This window comes from Propithecus coquereli, unplaced genomic scaffold (assembly GCF_000956105.1).
Source record: "Propithecus coquereli isolate 6110/MARCELLA unplaced genomic scaffold, Pcoq_1.0 Scaffold65, whole genome shotgun sequence".
NCBI lineage: Eukaryota > Metazoa > Chordata > Mammalia > Primates > Indriidae > Propithecus > Propithecus coquereli.
Genome location: NW_012152507.1, coordinates 6,944,910 through 6,966,199, shown reverse-complemented (window position 1 = coordinate 6,966,199; position 21,290 = coordinate 6,944,910). Strand labels below are relative to the sequence as shown.

The window sequence follows — 21,290 nt, the reverse complement described above, 5'->3', positions numbered from 1 at the left end:
AGGATATTAAAAAGACATACTCAAGGTTTGAGATTTAATATAATTAATCATTTATACTGCTTCCATTAGAACATTCTTAAGTGAAAAGGGCTTCTTTTTTTGAAATTGTGAATGTGTGAGTAATTGACTACTAGCAGTCTGGTGCCACTGTCTTGATTCATGCTAAGGCACCCACGGTTTTACCCGTGGTTGCTTTTGCACCATCAGTGCAAATGTCAGAAAGGTGAGTGTATGTCCTAGTATTATTGTGAAGATAGTTTTTAGGTCTCAAAGACCCCCGCAAGGTTCCACAGACCACACTTTGAGAAACACTGTTGTACATTACACAGCCTCTTCCATGGGGCAAAGTCCAAAAGACATGAAACTTGAGAACTTTAAAATGAAAATGCTGAAAACCAGTCGTAACTGAGAATGAGTTATCTCCCTGTGCAGGCAAAGGAAGATGCCTACAGCCCCTAGAAGTCAGTGAAACCTGAAGAAGACATTCAGAGGCCCTTTGATATAAAGCACTGCTTGAACTCTATTTGTCAGATGAATGGACACCTGCCGATTAAAGAAAATGTATCCCAAGAGAGATAGGCACCCTTCCAGAAAACACCTGCACGTGAATGCACCTTCTTGCCCTTGAGGAATTTTTATAAGAAGGAAGATAAATTAACAATGATTATTTCACCAGGAAAAGAAAAAAAGGCTCCATGAGATTACTGTTAGGAGGTAAGCAGAAAAGAAACTGTAATAACTTGCCCAGCAGGAAGGCAGGTGATCCTTGGACAAAGGGAAGAAAGAATGTTAAGACACGATGACTGCAGAGTAAAGTGAATGATGCTGTCAATTCAAAAGACCAGAGTATTAGAAAGATTTAAAGAACAAAAAAGAGGAGAAAAAAATCCACTAAGTGGGAATAAAGGATATGCCATGCTTTTTGTTTTCATTTGGCAAATCTGCTTTTTAAACAATGTAAGAATCCTGGCTCTATCATTGATGACCTATGTGAACTTGAGCAAATGATTTAATTACTTGGTGCCCATTACCTTATTGGTAAATGAGGATAATAATAGGACTTCCTACATAGGGTTATTATGAAGATTAATTGAGACAAGTGAAAGGGCTATAACAAGTGTTCAGCACATAGTAAGTGCTCAGTAAATTTTAGTTTCTTTTTATGAAAACAGGAAAGTGGAACAGGTATCACCACTGTAAAGTTCACTTTCAAGAGATGATGAAATCAGTAAGCTTTTTAAAACAGCAAGATGGTCAAGCAGATCAGAGATGAAGGCTTTTAGAGTTTCTTCTAGGTCAGATTATTTGGCTGACAAACTAGACTAAAATTACATTTTCAACGTTCCAAGAACTTGGGATGAGAGAAGACCTAAAATACACAATTATTCTGAAAATAAGCTTAATGTTGTGGTCCTACTATCAAAGAAAAAATAAAAGAATATGTGTATTATCCAAAGGCTCTTCAAAGCCCTTTTATCTGGCCACTTTGGCATGTAAGTCTATGCTAGGTGCCCTCGAGAAGGTATCAGAAACCAGGGGCTAAGCTGAATACCCCTCAGCTGTCTAGGAGGCTTCACCTTCAGAGTGACAATAGGGTAGTTACTGAGGGCTGGTAGGGAGGGGGCAGATTTGCCTTCTGTAACTGAGAATTATAAATATGAAGAAAAGACCTCTCTCTGGCACCTTTGTTCCATAACTTCTCTTTCATTTTATCTGTGATATAATAGGACAGAGGTCAAGGTGGAAACTTCAAATCTCTTCTTTGCATCCACCACAGTGATCTGTTCCTTTCACTGACAACAGGTGAAAAACTGACTCTTTACCACCAAAAATGGGAGAAAGGCTACTCCTTCAGGATCATAACATATATGGCAACTTAAAGCCTATTTTCATCCCCAAAACAATGGATCTTGCAATGGTCTAGCCAAGAAGATGATAAATATAAAACGAAAAAGTCTGATCTCACTTCAAGGTGTATGATGTACCAGTTGACTAGGAGACCCATTGTAACATTTTCTCTAAAATCCTGTGCAACAAATAACTGAATAATTCTTCCAAGTCAATGTTTTCAAAATTGATTTACGATAATTCTTTTTAAAAAAGAGTCTGAATCAACGTGACCAGAACATAAGTAACATTTCTGGAGATTCTATTGTATTCTGTGGTTGCTGATCAAGTTATATGGGGCAAGTGCCCAGGGCTCTCATAGAACAGTATCTTTAAGGAATAGAAAATGTCATCAACATAGGCCTTTCAAGTGTATCACCCATTACTACTTGCTCATAGAGCACATAAATGCATTTTTATCCTAATTCTATCATCATTTTGTACCTTCAGTTAGTCTACTTTGGAATCATAACCTTAATTAAGAATAGCAAAGCATCCTCTTGAAAGAAACTATGTTGCTTATATACTATCAAGATATATTTGTTTTATCCGTATGCCTCTCCCCACAACCAATACAAACAACATATCACATTAATTGATATTTATAATGAATGATGCAAACCATCAGGAAAAGGTTATGAAAGGCAGAAGGTGAGGGAGTGGGGAAGGGATCAATCTTGCAGAAAAACCACCACCAAACATATTTACCTTACACTATATAGAAAATTTACATCTCCAGGACACTGCAGTTTCCAGGCAGTCCAAATAGCTGAGGATTTACCGTGTGCTAAATTTTTAATATTTTCTCTTCTATTGATGATAACATGATGATGATGATGATAACTGTGGCAGTTTAATCCATGTCTGTAAATTCTTCGACAGGCCTATATTTTGAAAAGAGGGTCCACCTCTTTGAATTTAGGCAGGCTTCTAAGTCTGTTGCCCAACAGAGAATGACAGAAGTGACTCTATGTGACTTCCAAGATGAGATCATAAAAGCCAATGCAGCTGCTGTCCAGTTTGCTGAAATGCTCACATCTGGAGCCCTGAGCCACCATGGAGGATTCTGACTAGCCTGCTTCTATGAGGAAGCCAAGCCCATGGAAAGACAACTTGTTGGCACTCCAGTCTGCAGATCCAGCTTTCAAGTCATCCCAGCCCAGGTGCCAGACATGTGAATCCAGTCCCAAATCACCCATGTACCCAGCCTTCTTTCCCCCAAGGTCCCTGGCATGATGGAGCAGAGACAGCCCATCTCCATTGTGCCCTGCTTGAAGTCCAGACCCACAGAAATCTGTAAGCATAAGAAGATGCTGCAATAGTAACTGCAAGAACAATAGCTAACACATAACTCTCCTAATGTGTCAGATACTGCTCTTGTATCTCACATATAATCCTTATAACAATCTTTTGAGGTAGGTGTTATTATTATCCCTATTTAACATATGAGGATACTATACTTAACAGAGAGGGTAAGTAATTTACCCAAGATGATAAAGATAGTGAGAGGCACAGGTGGGACATGAATACAAGTTCCTAGCTCTTAAGTCTTAATCATGAAGCTCCACAGATAATCACTGAAATCAGAAAATGGTATCTAAAGAGCAAATCACACCCAGCCCATTAGGCCCTCTCCCATCATTAGAAAGGACCACATATGTCACACTTAAAGAGAGTTATAGATGAGACACCCCACACTTCTATTAATTCTTTGGTTGTATTTATGCCCTCTGTATCCTCCAATCAATATTCCTCCCCAGTAGGAAACTCTTCCAACTCTTCCATGCTTCTAGAAGTCATGACATCTGCAAATCAAGGCCATTTCCTCTTAATAACAAATATTATTTATCTTCAATGTGAAGATAAAATACCTGAAAGGCAGTTATAAATCATTTCTTGGCCTTCTCTTCTCAGGGTAGAATAAACCGAGTTCATTTGCCTTCTGTTTTCTAACATCTTACTACAGTACGTTCCTTTTAGAATACAAGTTCCGTGGGATCAAAGCACACACACCCTACACCTAGTCTAGTTCTTGGCACATGATAGACCCTCAAATATCAGATGGTTGAACTATCTTTTTTATTGTATCCTCCCCCTCAGTATTGAGCTGTATAGTCCAGGGTTATTCATTCAACAGATAATAATAGTGGAGTGAGTGCTTATCCAAATTTTCGCCTAGTTTATATTCTGTCCAAAATAAGAAATGTCATCCTCCTAATGTCCATCACGTACCTTCCTCTATAACAGAAAGTGAAAATATTCAAAGTAAATTCAATTAGCATATTTGTGACTGCTGCCTAAACTACTAAATAGTAGAAAATCTGTTTATTTTATGAACAAACTTAATTATATATAACCTGTCTTGTGTTCCTAAACTAATAAAGTAATCTTAGTCACTCAATAAATGCCATTAAAATATAAATATTTGTATTTATTTCCATTTTTTCCTCCAAATTCCTGGAATTTATTTTGGAGAAAGTCTAAGGTAAGAAACTTCAGAATTTGGGAACATTTTATATCTCGACACAGGGCTAAGATAATACATGTCTTGGAGTAGACCTTTTAGACTCTATATTCTTAATATCTTGACGAATGTTTTACAGGAGCAAATCTAAAAGTCAGCTAAGGTGAATTTATTCAACACTTTTCATGCCACCCACCACTCATTTTTGATCTGCCAGGCCAGTCAATGCCATGGGAAGATAAGCCTGACAGGGTTATATCCTTTAACAAACCTACTCGTTTAAACAAACCTGACACCCCCTTTTATCTTCAAGGTTTGTGTAAATGGTTTTGTGATGCTTTTTAAATTACTTTCCCAGGTATCTTAATTTAAGCTTATTGTGATTTCAGAAGGCATTTTCTTTGACTCTTCTAGATAAGGGACCATTAGGCCATTTCTCTTTTCAGAAACAAGTTTGGTTTTACATGTGTTTTTCTGCAATGAATTTAATGCTGTGCATTAAGTACTGCATCTCCTAGTTTCCATAATTCTGAAAAAGCACATTTCCTAGTCTCTTTGCCTGCCCTTCTATCTTTCAACCTTTTCCCACATCACCAGGATGAGCAATCAACCTAATTGCAGTGATATTTAGGGGCCAGTCCCTAACAGAACAGGGACTTGCCAGAGTATGTCATATTCTCTGCTTTCCCCAAGTCCCCTGATTAGAGGAGTCTCACTCACAACTTGGTTCTCAGAGCCCTTCAAAATACAGGAAGGAAAAGGCATGCCTCACACCTGCTTTCAGGGGTCACATTCCTGGGTCTCACCACCCAGAGGAGCCCTCACAGTTGAGAAGCAGCAGCTGAACTGAGATGCTTCCTCCCCGGCATGTGGCCAAAGGGTGTGTGCAAAGCCCCACCTCACACAGCGGAAGCTAAGAAAGCCTGGAAGACAAGATAGCTATCATCCCTGTCTTGCTTGGCCTGTTCTGAGAAGGGTGGAGGAAAGGCAGGAGGAAGGAGGGAAAAAAGGAAGGACAGAATAGATCAGAAGAGGTGTGAGAGAACAGAAGTGGGAAGACCTCTTATGTGGGTGGCTCTCACAATAACCAGGAGACAGGTAATGAGCCTTTAAACTAGTTGGGTTGTAGAGACATGCAAAGGAAGGGAAAGTATGCAAGAAGTATTTTGGAGGTCATCTGCAAGGATCTGGACTGACTGGATGTAAGAAGGGCAAGGAGATGAACTTTACAGTTTACAGAATGCTTTCAAAGGAGACAACAGTTAGGATGATGCAGTGAAATGGTATCTGAGCAAGCCCAAACAAACACTGAAGAGGGAACAATGGCCAGCCCCTGCCTCTTGTCAACAAAGGCTGGTTCAACAGTGGAACAGGGCCAAGGTGGAGGAGTCCGGGCTGGCCTTTGATGATCCTCTCCAGACGGACCTCTTAGTCCTAATTCCACCCAAGCATTTCTATTTGCTTCTCTCAAGGACCAGATTGCTGGGAGAATCCCATGAACAGAACATCCCTAGAAACAGCAGACATCCCTTGATAACAGCCTGGTAAGCTCTGCCCCTGGCATAACCCAGATGCCATGCCGACCCACCTTCCAAATGAAATGAGCCTCCAAAAATAGAAGAGTTGATAGAGCAATCCCAATGAGTACACACCAGATCAGGCTTCCAAGGCAGAAGTGGTGCATTTCATTCAAAATTGTGCTCCTGTCCCACCATCTGAAGCCAAGCGGTGTTGCCACCAGACAGAGCTAATCTCCCTGTAGAACAACACTGCACAACAAAAATTGCTGCAATGATGGAAATGGCATTAAGCAGTTGAACTGTGGCTTGTATGACTGAGAACCTGAATTTTCAGTTTTACTTAATTTTCATTAATTTAAATTGCTACCAGTGGCTAGTGATTACTATGAACAGTTTAGGTCTGGAACTTTAAAAACTAGATGGGGGCCAGACCACATTGGTCCTAAACTGCCAGAAAAAAATTTCATGGAATTATATTTCTCTACTGTGAGAAAGCCGAATCTCTTAACATCCCAGCAACTGCTCAAGCAGTTTTCCAGCACTGAGCTCTCCTTTGGTAATTACTGCAACTACATACCAATATACCTCCAAAATGCCTCAGTTTGGAAGGACCCTAGCTCAACCATCCACCCATTGCAGGAAGCTTGTTCACAACATCCCTGCAGATGTCTATGCAATCGTTACCAAGTTCTCCCAGTAGCAATGAAACTTAGTATCAGGGCAGGCAGTCCACCCCAAGTCTCCAAGGAGATATCAAGGGTGCACAAAATAATAATAATAAAAGAAAAACATTTTGCACCATGTCTTACCTTTTATGTAGCTCTTTCACACGAAGCATCGAAGTATCGTGTTTAAGCCCCACGATAACCTTAGAATATAAGTATTTTGTAAATCCATTTATTTTACAGAGGCTAAATGACTTCCCCAAGGCAATATGGCTTGGACATGGTAGCTATATACCCAAACCTGGCATGTCTTTCAAGTAGTGAGAAACAACTGAGAGAAAAGTCATGGTTGGGAAGGAGTGAAGCACAGAACAAGAGTGATTAGAGAAGAGAATATAATTATAGACATCAACTAATAACCTTAGAAATTAATCTATTTCAAACTCAATCATTTGAAGATGAACAGACCGTTTCAAAGGGTAAGCATCTCAGGTTAGGTCCAATTTAAAGATGACTATGCTCTAAAATTGTGATTCTCAAAGTGTGATCTGAGGACCAACAGCATTGGCATCACTTGTAACTTGTTAAAAATGCTAAGTCCTAGGCCCCATCCAAGACCTACTGAAACAGAGACTCTAGGGGTGGGGCCCAGTAATCTGTGTTTTTAACAATCCCTCCAGATGGTTTGGGTGCTCACCCACACTGGAGAGCCACTGCCCTAAGACTGTACATCTAAGGCTCAATCAGCTTCCTCTGGGAAACAAATGACATGGCCATCAAGGAAAAGCAAACAGAGCTGCCAGTTATAAAATTTGGGACGCAGCCTGGTGACATCAGCTCTGACTTACTGTACCTAGGGTAAGAAGCACCATAAACTCTGAGCTAGCCTCACCATAGCCAACTCACTTCCCCCCACCTCTTGTGCTCAGAGGCAGAGGAAATCATTCTTTACTCAGAAAATCTTGGTTTTATAGATGGGAAAAAGGTATATTTTATAGCCAGTACTAGATTGTGAATAGAGCACCCTAGCTTCTAACCTCATTCAATAAGTAATATTTGGTACATGATACAGTGCTCCCAACTGAAAAGGTAGGCTTCTGTGAGGAAGGACAGGGATTCCAGGTTCTCAGAGAAAAGAGATACTGGAGAATACATACAACACTATAAAATGATTTACCGCTCTGCTGTGTTAGTAACAATAATGGCAGCAGACATTCACTGAATGCTTTCAGTGTGCCCAGCACTGTATGTACTACTTCATTTTACCCTCGTGCAGCTCCATGCAGTAAGAACTACTATTGTCCTCATTGTAGCCTAGGCTTCAGCATGTAAAACTCCCTGAGGTTGCACAGCAAGGAGGCAGAGGAAGCAAACCACATCTATCTGTTGTTGTTAAACAATCCAAAACACTACCTTCTTTTTCATTTTAATGTCTATTCTAAAGCTTAATCTATTCAACTTCATTCACACTCTTTGTTACTGATTTTGAGCACTGTCTTCCCACCTTCTTTAAAGCTATTGCCCCACATGCTATTCAAAAAGTCTTCAACCACTCAGTTTACCCCAAGTCCTTCAGCATGTGCTAAAGAATCAGAGTAGCCTACACTGAAGAATTCATGGCAATAAAGATATCCAAAAATGGGATCAAAGGCAAGGACCAATTTTATTCCCACCATGCCTAGGCAACATGCCCAGGGAAGCCCTCCCTGACCACCTAGACCAAAGCAAGGCCTCTCTGCTCGGAGCTCCTACAGCCCATCACACATGTCTCTCTCTTAGTACTCAATACATGGTAATGTCCATATGCCACCCCACTAATCTATGAGCACTTGAAAGTGAGAACTATGCCTGGTAGTTCATCTTATACTTCCATACAGATTCTTAGGAGGAATAAAAGTGAACTGGAGTTGAAAAATAAAATTCAGAACTATAAAACTTTTAGAAGAAAACATAGGAGAAAATCTTTGGGACATAGGCCTCGGCAAAATGTTCTTAGATATGACACCAAAAGCATAATCCACAAAGAAAAGAAAATCAATAAATTGGACTTTATCGAAATTAAAAACTTTTATTTTGCAAAAGATCCTGGTAAAAGGATAAAAAGACAAGCTATATACTGAGAAAAATATATATACACAAGTCAGATATCTGACAAAGTTCTTGTATCCAGACTATATAAATAACTCTCAAAGTTCAACCATAAAATAAATAATTCAGTTAGAAAATGGGCAAAACACAAGAATAGACATTTCATAAAAGAGGATATATGGATACCAAATAAGCACATAAAAATCTGTTCAACATCATTAGCTATTAGGGTAATGCAAATTAAAACCACAATAAGATTAGAACACTTATTAGGACAACTAAAATAAAAAATAATGACAACGCCAAATGCTGGTGAGGATGTAGAAAAACTGATCTTTCATATGTTGCTGGTAGCAAATGTAAAATGGTATAGCCACTCTAAAAAATAGTTTGGCAATTTCTTAAAAAACTAAACCTACCCTTACCATACAATCTAGCAATCAATCTTGGGCATTTATCTCAGAGAAATGAAAATTTACGTTTACACAAAAACCTGTATACAAATGTTCATAGCAACTTTATGTGTAATAGTCAAAAACTAAAAAAACCCAGATGTTCTCGAACAGTTGAATGGTTAAACAAACCATGGTACATCCATACCATATATTACTACTCAGCAAAAAAGGGAACAAACTATTGATATGAGCAAACATTTGGATGGATCTCAAGGGCATAATGCTGAGTGAAAAGCCAACCTCAAAAAGTCACTACTGCATGATTTTATTTATGTAACATTCTCAGAATGACAAAATTATAGAGACAGTCAATAGAGTAGTGGTTACTATTGTTTAGGAACAAGGTAGAAGGTGGAGAAAAGAGGATAGGTGCAACTATACAGGGGGTGGCACAAGAGAGAGCCTTGAAATGATGGAATAATTTTGTATCTTGATTATGGTGGAGGTAACATGAATCTACATGTGAAAAAACTGCATAGAAGTATACAAGCAGAAATAGAAACATGTGGGCCAGGCGCGGTGGCTCACGCCTGTAATCCTAGCTCTCTGGGAGGCCGAGGCAGGCGGATTGTTTGAGCTCAGGAGTTCGAGACCAGCCTGAGTAAGAGCGAGACCCCGTCTCTACTAAAAATAGAAAGAAATTAATCGGACAACTAAAAATATATAGAAAAAATTAGCCGGACATGGTGGCACATGCCTGTAGTCCCAGCTACTCGGGAGGCTGAGGCGGTAAGATCGCTTGAGCCCAGGAGTTTGAGGTTGCTGTGAGGTTGCTAGGATGACGCCGCGGCACTCTAGCCCGGGCAACACAGTGAGACTCTGTCTCTAAAAAAAAATAAAAAAAAAAAAGAAATAGAAACACATGCATGCAAAACTGGTGAAACGTGAATATGCTCTATGGACTGTAACAACGTCAGTTTTGTGGTTCTGCTATTGTACTATGGTTACGTAAGATGTTACCAATGGGGGAAACTGGGTGAAGGGTACACAGGACCTCTCTACTATTTTTGCAGCTTCCTATGAAGCTGTGATCATTTCAAAATAAAAAGTTAAAAAAACAAAAAAGAAGTATATAGCTGCAATATTGACCAGTAAGGTCCCAAACACAGATTTAAACACATACTATAGGACCATGACTTTGTTTTTAAAAAGTGAAATCCAGTTCTCCAGAGTCTTAACAGGGATGCATTTCCAACACCTTAGAGCTACTCTCCTACCCCCTCCTAAAAGGAAAAAAATGTCTGATGCGTGAGCCCCTTTGGGAGTCAAGGAGTTCTGTTTCCAAGTGTCTAAAATGAATATACCCCAAGATTTCACAAGGCCTGGTCATGAGGGTGGAGCCAAGGGCCTTACAAGTTAGAGAAGAACTCGGCCTGGTGCCAATACATAAGCCCAGGAGCAGGAGTGGCTTTCTTCCAGCAAAAGTTGAGTACTGAACTACTCACAATGGCCAAGATTTACACTGTGCCTCTCCTTCAAGGCAAAACAAAGTCAAACCAACAAAATAAAATTAAAAAAAAAAAAAAATCACTAGGCAAACAAAAATAACCACCAAAAAGAAAGAAAAAAAAATAAAACCTCAAAAACCTCAGACTATTTTCAACAAACCTTGTAATCAAGTATGTCCTTTTACTTGACCTCCACGCTACCCCTTGCTTTTTAAGGATTCTATTACCTACTGAATTCTGGGTCATAAGAGCCTACCAATGTTAATGAAAAAATAGGAAAAAAAATTATTCAAAACACTGCAGAATTTCCTGACCTGAGCTGCTTTCATATGCATTTAAAATGAAGATAGCCACCTAAAAAAAAAAAAAAGTTCCTTTGGGGGAATTTGTGTATCAGAAATATTAACAGGTCTAAAAAACTTACTTCTTTTTGATTTATTGCCCCCAAAATCTAATTTTTACAATTTTCACTAGCAATTCCCTTGTTTCATGTCACTAATTATTTTTTAAAAAGTCTTACATTATATAGTGTTTTATAATTTTCAAAGCATTTTCACAAATTACTATGAAGAAATGTAGCACTGTACCTAGAGGCTGTACTTTTCAACAGAACTCTCACCAGCCAGACTACCATCTCGTTTAAATTAGTTCAGCCATCTTTCCCCTATGTCCTGGGTCCCCACTTCTCCACAGGGGTAGACATCAAAACAAGCAGAGCTCTACCCACAGAAGCCTCCAGACTATCTGGCCAAGGGCAGACACTCTCAAGTCTAATCAGTAGAGTGCCTTCCTATAAAATCACTCACATTTCTGCATTCATGTGCTTTTCTTAATGATAGCACTTTAAAATCTCATTTAAACTGAAAGTCCTCCATTAGCTTCCATGAAAAGATGTATTTTTAAATGCTTTGATCTCCACATGCCCTTCAGTACATTAGTATTCTTCATCCTCCACCATCTGCAAAGAACCTAAAAGAGGAAGATTCCTGTGCATTTTAAAAAGAAGGGGGAGGTTTACAAAGGTTTTCCTATTTACCTTGAAAAATGCATCACACAAAAGCAAAAGTGTACCACCCAGGAAGTCAATATCCTCCTCCCTCCACAGCCCCTCCCCATCCCTACCTACCATCATCAGGAAGAGTAGAGGCTGTCTAAAACCTTCTAAGTCTTACTCACTTTTTCACTGTGGTCAAATCAGTGCTATCCTTCATTCTGTTCAAATCAGTGCTTTCTGACCCCTTACTCCCGCCTCAAAACAGTTCAAAATGTTTTTCAGTATTGTTCCCACATTATTCTCATAAAGAGCGTTCATAGTAGATAAAATATAATGCTTGGAGCACCTTGGTAGGAAGTAAATTTCACGTTGCTCTAGAGTCCCAAGAATCTGCAATCTAGAAGGATCCTTAATCGTCAACCTGGGCCTGACTTCCCAGCTGCCCGGGTCCAGGAGTGGTAGGCAGCCAGGGGAAATCTTACCCAGTTTGGCAGTGACCCACAGGCCAGTTTTGGAAGCAGGGAGGCATGATTGTTTAGCGTTTCAAGTCCTGACTTTTTGCTTCCCGAAAAGGGAGGAATTTTTCTGGAATTGTAGCTATTAATATCCCTCTATTTCAGTTCTGTTCGCTTACAGTGAGCAAGCTAACACGTTATCGCTTTGGGTAGCCAAAAGCATCTTCGAGGTATCAACAGCGGCTCTGGCGACCAGCTACTCCCACCACTATCAGTGACTTTTATAAGCAGTTTAACAGTCTCGATTCTCCTAACATGTCTCAGAAGAAGAAAATGGGCAACTAGGACTGCACAGAGCAAGGGAACTAAGAGACCAAGGGGATAAAATGTTGGGTCCAAAAGGCAAAGCTGCACGATCAGGGCCTTGGTTTATGGAAGCACCAGTCCAAGTGATCCACACACTACACGGGCTAAAAAGCGTTTGCCACTTGGAGACAGGAAACCAACACCAAAGCCAAAATGGCAAAAACCTTCGAACAAAAATGGAAAAGGAAAGTCTTCCCAGTCACCAATTAAGATGCAAGAAGAGTAGGGCGAAGAGAGGCGCGGACGCTGCGCGCAAGGAACCGAGATTCTCAGCCTGGGGTTCTGAGGAGGGAAACTTGGAAACGTCGCCGAGAGCTTGGTCCAGGTGGCGGAGGCCCTCGAGGTGCGCGCCAGGGCTCGTCTATTCTGCCGCCTTGTCCTCCAGCCCGGCTGCCCATGGGGCACGTTCGGCCCCTGCCACGGCGCAGTGCCCCGGCTCCGCTCGGCTGTCATCGGCCGACGTGCCAATCTCCCTCCTGCCACAAATGTCACATTCCAAGAAAAACGAGTTCCACTTGGAAAGTTTAAATTTTTTCCCCCTGAAACCAGATTCTTTCAAAGGCAGCACTAACAGGCAAGGGAGAGCTGGATCTAACTCCCCGGTTTGTCAAAGAAACTTGTCTGGGGAGAACAAAGAAGGAGCGGCAGCTAACGCAATCTGAGGCTCGAGGTCCGGGGCGCGACCCCTTCGCTGCCCCCGCCCGCCAGAGTCGAGTCTGGCCCGCGCACAGGAAGGGTCAGCCCCGAGGGCCGGAGCCCGTCCGGCGGGTCAGTGTGCGCGCCTTTGTCTAGCGCCGAGGGAAGCGGCCACCGGACACCCCCTTCCGCCCTCTCCCTCGCTCGGAGACCGTGCGCGGGCGCGTCTCGGAGAGTCCAGCCATATGGCAGCGCTCTCGGGAAAGGCCTGCCCCCGCGTCGGGGCGCGCTGGCGCCCCGGGACCCGCACCGCGGGAACACAACTTCCCAGTCTCCAGTGGGGCGCGCGGCGGCGCGGCGCTGAGGCCCAGCCCGCAGGTACCAGAGGGTGACACGGGAACCCTCTTTAAAAAAAAAAAAAATAAAACAATCCGGGAGATCAGCCCCGGGTCCCCAGGAGGTGCCCCCTGCCCGGAGCAGTAGGGGGCGGGGAGCGCCGGACAGCTGGGTCCTTCGCATGGGAGACTCGGAGGCGCCCTCCCTGCTCCCCGACCAGGGGCGGTTACCTTTCACCGCAGGCTCACAAGTTCCCCGGCGCAACTTTGCCCTCCACATGAGGCGACCATGGCTAGTTCAGTCCCGCGACTGGCGAAGGCGGCCGCCGGGCAGCACGCTGGGCATGGCGTGGGGCAGCGCTGGGAAGCGGAGCCCGACGATCAGCCCCATTTACACAGGAAGGAGAAAAATGCCAGGGCTTCACCTCCAGCTCCAAACCCGACAACCGCTGCTGGGTCCTAGAGCGTCCCGCGCGCTCACGCCGCCGCCCGCGCTCCCCGCTCCCCGCTGCCTGCGCGCCGGCCGGGGAGGGTCGCCCGGGCTCGTCACTGTAACCCTACACTCCACCCCCGCCCCGGCGCCCGGCCGCTGGGCCCTAGAGCCCGTCCACAGCCACCCGCCGCCCCTCCCCGGGCCGCCAGACTGCCAGGCTGAAACTGCCCGAGCTGGAGCTGACGTGTCTTCCCGAGACTTAGGAGGGCAACGGCCTCCCTTGTTTGTCCCTTGCCGTGTTGTAATTAATTTCAGACTCACCAGTTCTCCTTCCTAAGACTTTGTCTTCCTTCCCACCATGCCAATCACGGCTGAAATCTGTTTCCGTATCTGCCTCAAAGTCCAGGTTAGGTTCTGCTTAGGATGGGTTTTTTTCTTAAGTGGAATTTCCAAGTGGAAAGTGGCCACACTTTTCTCAGCATTCCCCAGGCCCCATGCTTCCATCAAGCACTGGGATTGGGCGACAAGCTGCTACTTTGTGCTTCGTTAACAAGCAGAAGGGCCAAAACAGACCTTACAGCCTTAGATATTAAATATGTTCGCAGAACCCTACTTCCTCTGGCTACAAACCCCTATGCCGTTATCCGCCTGAATAGGGGCAAAGAAAGTAAGTGGGAAAATGTTGCTGATTCTGCCCCACCTCTTAAATCAGGCTGTGCTAAGTAACATTCCTCATCCCCCCACCCCATACTGGGTTATAGTCACCGCCCTCTGGAGCCCTGATCTGGAATGCCAGAACCTGCCCCATAGCACCTCTTCCTGGCTTTCTGGTGGGCTCTGCCGCTCAGAGGAGAGGAGGTCGCTGCCCACGATGTTAGTAAGACAGTGAGCTCTAACCAAGCCTCTCCTCTCTCTTTACCTCCTCACTAGGCAAGGCCTTCAAGGACTCCTTCCTGGATTGCGGCAATTCCCTAACTAGTCTGCCAGCAGTTTTACCCCTCTAGTCAATTCTGTCCTGATTCCTGTATTCTGATTCCTTGACGGGCCCTCTGGTCTCAAGATAAAGCCCAAATGCAGTCATTTAACAATTACTTATAAAATACCTACTCCATTTAAAGTCACCTATGCTAGTACTTAATAGTACACAAAAGAAACTTAGAGCAGCTAACCAGCCCTTCATGGATTTGTCATCTATCTAAGAAGACAAGATGTATGAACAGAAAACAGGAGAGCAACAATGCAGGAGATCTAAGCATGGAGATGCCTAGAAAAGGTAGAGAGAAGGACTAACTTTAGGCAGGACAAAGAGCCTGGAAGGGTGGTGGGGTTAAGACACAGTGGGAAGAGGAAAAGGCAGCACCGACCACACAGTGGTAGAAGCCAAGAGGGAGCAGACAAGGTCTGGGTGCTTGGGAAGAAGGTATCAACAGAGGGAAGGGTTTTTACTAGAAAGGAGGAGAAAACAAGGGAAGGCAGAATAATGGCATCACAAAAATGTAAAGAATTGAAGAAATTATCAACCAAACTTTTCGCTTGGCAGATGAGGAAGCTCAGGCTGAGCTGTTGAATGACTTGTTTAATGTTACAGAACAAGTTTAGTAGCAAAGCCAGGGATGAACCAACTTCTACCTCCGTGTGCTTTCTATTTACATGTTGTAAGCTCCGAATTGCAAATTAGGAGTTGAGATGGTGTCCTATGGGCAGGGAGAGGACCACTGATTCACTGATTCACCTAGCAATTGTATGAATTTAGTATAGAGTGGGGAAAAAGTAATGGACAGAAAAAGGAAACTTACATTTACTAATTGCCCCTCTACTTAGATACCAACCTATATCCTAAGCAGGAAGCAGAACTTACCAGTAACAAGCATCAGCTCTAGAACAAAACAGGCATGGTCTGAGTCACAGCTCCGCCTCTCACTATCTGTATGACATTGGCCAAGTCACCTAATTCCTCTAAACCTCTGTATTCTCCTTTGCAAGATGATGAAAATAGCACCAAGCCTCACAGGGTGGTTGTAAGGATTGAATAAAGTAACAAATGTAAAATGCTTAGCACAATGCATGTAAGTACTCAACATATATTTGCTACCATTATTTCAAGAAAAGATCTGGGATAGTTGCAGAAAGCAATGACATGTGAGGTTGCAATAAAGAAGATGGAAAGAGAGAGATACCATGTCTTTGAAAATACCAAATACCATGAATAAAAATATTCAATCTTTGAAGCAAGATTTTACTTTTCATTGACTGGCTGACTATCCTGGGGAAAAGAACAAAGCAATCAAGTTAGCCCAGATTTTGAGCCTGGAATGTAGGAAGAATGTGGCATTCTTAGAAGAGCAGGTCATTGAAACAACAATAGATGAAGCAGAGTTGAGAGGAGGAACTGGTTTGAGAAAGATGTCGAGTGACTTACTGTCCTTTTAAGAAAGAGGAAATAAGGAACAAGGGCCTGGGTGAGAAGTCGAGGACACAGTTGTAGAGAAAGAGATGAAGCCATGAAGATCAATTCACTTGGAGAATGCCCACAATGGAAACATAGGGAAAGAAGGAGGAAGAAGAAGAGGAAGTGGCTAGATAATCTAACTGGAAGAGCTGGGAAAGTTTAAAGGCATGGAAGCCAGAGGAAGTTTTAAATGCTACAGATTCTTAGACTTCCAATGAAGTGCTACGCACAGCTTGTAGGCTCAAGAATCTTCTCATTCAATTAGGTGGAGCTAGCCTAGACTCCTCAAATGGATACTAAGTAATCAAATACATGGCAACACAGACAGAAAGAACTGCTGAATGCCAATTTTTCTCCTCCTGGGCCTTAATTTCCTCATCTGTGAATAATCTCTACATCAAATACAGAAAATGAATAATATTCTATATCAAATATATCTGATTCTATTGTTTAGGAACTAAAGCCCGAAAAGAAGACTTCAAATTTAACTAGCAAGAGGTCATTAGTAACATTTTACAGCATATTTGGCTGGAGATTCTGATGTCTGGTTTGAACCAAATAGAGACAAGGTATGTTTACAATAAAAAATGAACACAGCCTCACTAGCAGCAAGGTAGTGAACCAGCTCATATCTGTGCTGTTTTGGATCTATGCACTCACTCTAAAGGGCAGCATCCCTTTCTAAAGTGACCCAAGTTGCCATTTACTCACTCCTAAGAAAGTTAAGAAGATGATGTGCCAATTTTAGGGCTCTTTGGGGCAGCCGAGAAAGCAGTCTTTAATTCCAAATAGGATAGATACCAGGATGTTCCAGTAGTACTAGGATGTTCCCAACAAGCATAAAGGCAGGAAGAAGAACGGGGTACAGGGGCACCCAGACAGAGGAGAATGAGCAGGGCCTTTAGAGGAAGACCTGAGTTCTTGCCCAGGTTCCATCTATTTCCAGACATGGAGAGTAACCGAACGTGAGTCTCAGCTTCCTCCTCTGTAAAACTGGAATAACACTTACCTCATAGCCTTATTGAGAGGATTAAAGGATTAAATGAGATAATATATGTCAAGTGCTGGGCACACCTAGGAATTCAGTAAAAGTTAGAAATCCTTCCCTTCTCCAATAACTTGAAATAATAAGGAATTTAAATTCCCTATTAAAATGCAAATCTCCTTCCCCTCCCGCTCTTCTGAATACCCTCCTAAACACACATCAACTAATACTTTGACTGGATGGGCCCTAAGAATGGGCCTGAGCTTGCTAGGAGGGAGAAGGCAAATGACAAAAGGCAAAGGGATAGATGAGACCACAGAAGGGACAGCTACTACATAGCCTCACTTGGGACAGGTCACTACAATTGGTCATTTTCAATTAATGACTATTGAATGAACAAACCAATAATTGAATATACCCACGCTGCCTTGATCTAAATGCTTGTTTTGCTTCTAGAACAAGCAAGGATATTTTTTAAAGTCCAAGTTCAAGCACTTTGTTAAGTATAATTTATGAACCAAAGCATGTAAAAATTTTAACTCCTCATGGTTCACCTCCAAATTTCAACATGTCTAAAGGTAGAGTCCTGGAATCCGGTCAAAATGATTTCTAGCACACTGAAGTTTCCAACTGGCTCAGTGGGATACCAGGGCTCTTGTAAATTTCTTTCAGAAACATTTCCTACATCAGAGCCTAATATGCTAAAAGTAAAGGATGATGGTTGACATATTAGAGGTTAAAAACAAAGCGTTATGGGAGCATATAAGAGTGATTGATCTCACACAGGGGGGAAAGGGGCAGGTTCCAAGAAATCCACATGCTGAGAGAAGGAGGATCTTTCTATCAAAGGCATACACTTTCTATCATGGCATACACTGCCATGCTTCTCAACACTTTTTCTTTTAACCTCTTCTTTTTTATAAACATAAAATGATCATTCAACCCCAAATTTGATACACTCCTGTATTATCACCAGGCAAGAAGATTCTTTTCCCAGCTTTTTTTCAGCCCTTTTTTTTCTTTTTACAAAGACAATACAGTTGATCCTTGACAAGACGGATGTGAACTACACGGGTCCACTTCTACACAGATTTTCTTCTGCCTCTGCCAATCCTAAGACGGCAAGACTAATCCCTTCTCTTCCTCTTCCTCCTCAGCCTACTTAAGGTGAAGATGAGAAGGATGAAGACCTTTATGGTAATCCACTTCCACTTAGTGAATGGTAAATATATTGTCACTTCCCTATGATTTATTTTATTAATAAATTTTATTTATTTATTTTATTAATAACATTTTATTTTCTCTAGCTTATTTTACTGTAAGAATATAATATTAAAATATATAATAGATATATAATACATATAACACAAACTACGTGTAAATAGGCTGTTTGTACTAGCAGTACAGCTCCCAGTCAACAGTAGGCTATTAGTTAAGTTTTGGGGGAGTCAAAAATTACACATAGATTTTCCATTGCTTGGCGAGGTCAGTGTCCCTAACCCCCCAGTTGTTCAAGGGTCAACTGTAGTTATGTTTTTTTCCTGCTTATTTCTAAATATAAAGGCATGTCCTCAAATAAGCTTTTTCATACAGCACGTGCCTCCTTTGGAGATTCTGACACATGCCCTGCCCCCATCTTGCAAACTGTTGGCCGGAGCACAATTCAGGGAACACTGGGATGCCTAAAGCAAAGGGTGCTAGGTGCACACTGCTATGAAGAGAGGAAGAGGCTAGGGATGAGCCTTTGCAGGGCCAGACTAAGAGTGAAGAGTGAAAAACAAGAGGAAAATGTGGAGGGGAAGTGGGAAGATACACAAGGTGTGACACCTCTGTAGTTCTGGAAATATCAGTTGCCTGTGGATGAGGAAACTGCTCCTGGGAAGAATGAAATGATATATAGGAGAATAGATCATTTGGAAACCCTGCTCCAATTGAAGCTTACCCAAGGACTCTGTGTCCCTTATGAAAAATTTTCCCAAGAAATATTTAAGTACCCACTAATGGCCAGGCTCTGTGCTACCACCCTACGTAAGGTAGTTTGGCTCGACTATTAAGTGACAGATTTGAGCCTGTTTTTCAGGATGTTTTTAGTTTCACACCCATAGTGACAACCAGTCAGTCTCTTGCTTCACTGCCTTCTCCTGTGAGCATATTACCTAATATGCACTAAACACACAATTTGATCTCTATAAATCACAAGAAACAGAGGGTAGACATGCTGATGTCCAGATAAAATGCACCCACACTTGAAAAGGTAAGGGGAAAGAGTAGCAACACTAGCCCCAAATAAACCTAGGGTCAGATCCTGACTAAGATAGAGTAGCTGTGAATATAAAGAGCCTGCCGTGTAGCAGATATTCAATAAATGATGATTATCTAATTATTACTTGCTATGATTACTACAGAAACTTCAGGAGTATTAAAAGCTTACTTTTTTGGTTGCTTGGTTATTTCGTGGCTTCTTGGCCTTGGCACTCTGGACATTTGGGGCTGATAAATTTTGTGGTGAGGGACCACCCTGTGCATCGTAGAATGGCCTTTACCCACTAGATGCCAGTAGCAACCACCCCCTCTACCCTCACTTATGAAAACAAGTGTCTCCAGTCATCACCAGTGTCCCCTAGGGGGCAAAATTGCCCCTCCTTGAGAAGCACTGAGTCGATAAATTGATGCTGCCCAGTAAAAAGAGGATCCCAAGCTTCTAACTATATTGATCATTCCAACGAGATGTGGGTGAATCCAAATGCATACTAATGGGAAGCAGCCTCAGCTCTGTTCACCCTACAATATACCATTCTATACAGCAATTGCTTACTTTTCCTCTTTCCATGAACAAAAAACTAATCATGTTTTACCCTCTTATTTCCAGCGATGATATAGACACAATTTTGTTTCTAAAACTGGAATCATACTGAGTTTCTAAAACTACAGCAACATAGAGCCACTATTAAAAACAGGGATTTCCTCAATAACTTAAGACAACTGAGATCAAAATATTCACACCGAAGATCTCTTGTGATGGCCATTTCAAAAAGGATGCTTGGGTGTTTTATTCCAAAAAGTTATTTTTTTTCGGTTCATAGCTAGAAAGAATAGTGGGAAAAAATGTCCTCTTTGTGACCTGTACAGAAATTCTAGTTCTTCTCTTTTAAGAATATGCACTATAGACCAGCAGGCCCTGTATTTTAATAAAGACAAAAAGTGGGGAAATTCTCACCATTCCTAATGGCTCCGGCTGCTCTGAAAAGTTCACTTTAGGAGAAAAATTCATTTTACAGCATAAACTCAGAAGGATGGGAGGAATTAAAGTTTACATCTTAAATGTTCTGTAAGTTACCCATCCAGAAATCACCAAGTAGTTATTGTATGCCAGTGATAGAGCCAGTATCATGCTAAGCAGAACAGAATCTTCAGAAAAGTCCAAGGTAAAGCAGAGAATAATTAGAAATAGCTAGAAAAAATTAAGTCCTAAACAGAGAAATTAACCAAAAGCACAACAGAGTTTGAAAAAAAGGCAGAGCTATGTGAGAGCTGCAATGGTTCATTCATTCATTTTATCATTCATTAAAGAAATATTATTGATTACAGTGATAAGCTAGGTACTCTGCTAGGTGCTCACATACCCTGGTATGGGCTGTGTCTTACTAAAATATACATAAATGTATCTGTAATTACAAATTTGGCTATGTGTATTTAAAAAAAGGAGAGAGATTAATAATTAGGGAGAAGGGTGGCTGCTTAAAGGGGATGAAAAGGGAAGGCTTCTACAAGGAGATATTTAACCAGAGACCTAAAGGACTAAAAAGTCTAGCCATATGAGGAGGAGGGGAAGATGATTCCAGCCCAAGCAAACAGCATGTGACAAGATCTTGAGGCAGAAAAGTTCTCAATGAGTTCAAGGATCTTACAGGAGGCAAAGGATGTACAGCACCTGCAGGTATCCTATACTGAGGATCCAGGGATGGCCCAGGAAGAGTTCTTTAGGAATATTACCAATTACTTTTACCCGCATGTCTGGGAGTGATCCTTTTTCTATTCAGCCTTCATAATACACAATATATACAATATAGGTTTCAAATTAAACAGAGAAGAGAAAAGGAACATCAGAAA

At 41.9% G+C, this 21,290-nt stretch overlaps 1 protein-coding gene across 2 annotated transcripts in view; it reads right to left on the bottom strand.

Annotated features, from left to right (window-relative positions):
• The window catches only part of AMOTL1 (angiomotin like 1), a 93,872-nt gene extending 80,084 nt beyond the window's left edge, over window positions 1-13,788 (bottom strand). For both annotated transcript variants that reach the window (XM_012660076.1, XM_012660078.1), the window contains exon 1: window positions 13,545-13,788. In XM_012660076.1, the coding sequence (XP_012515530.1) occupies window positions 13,545-13,593 (49 nt within the window). In that variant the 5' untranslated portion in view covers window positions 13,594-13,788. The remainder of the gene's footprint in view (window positions 1-13,544) is intronic.
• Between the last annotated feature and the right edge of the window lie 7,502 nt (window positions 13,789-21,290).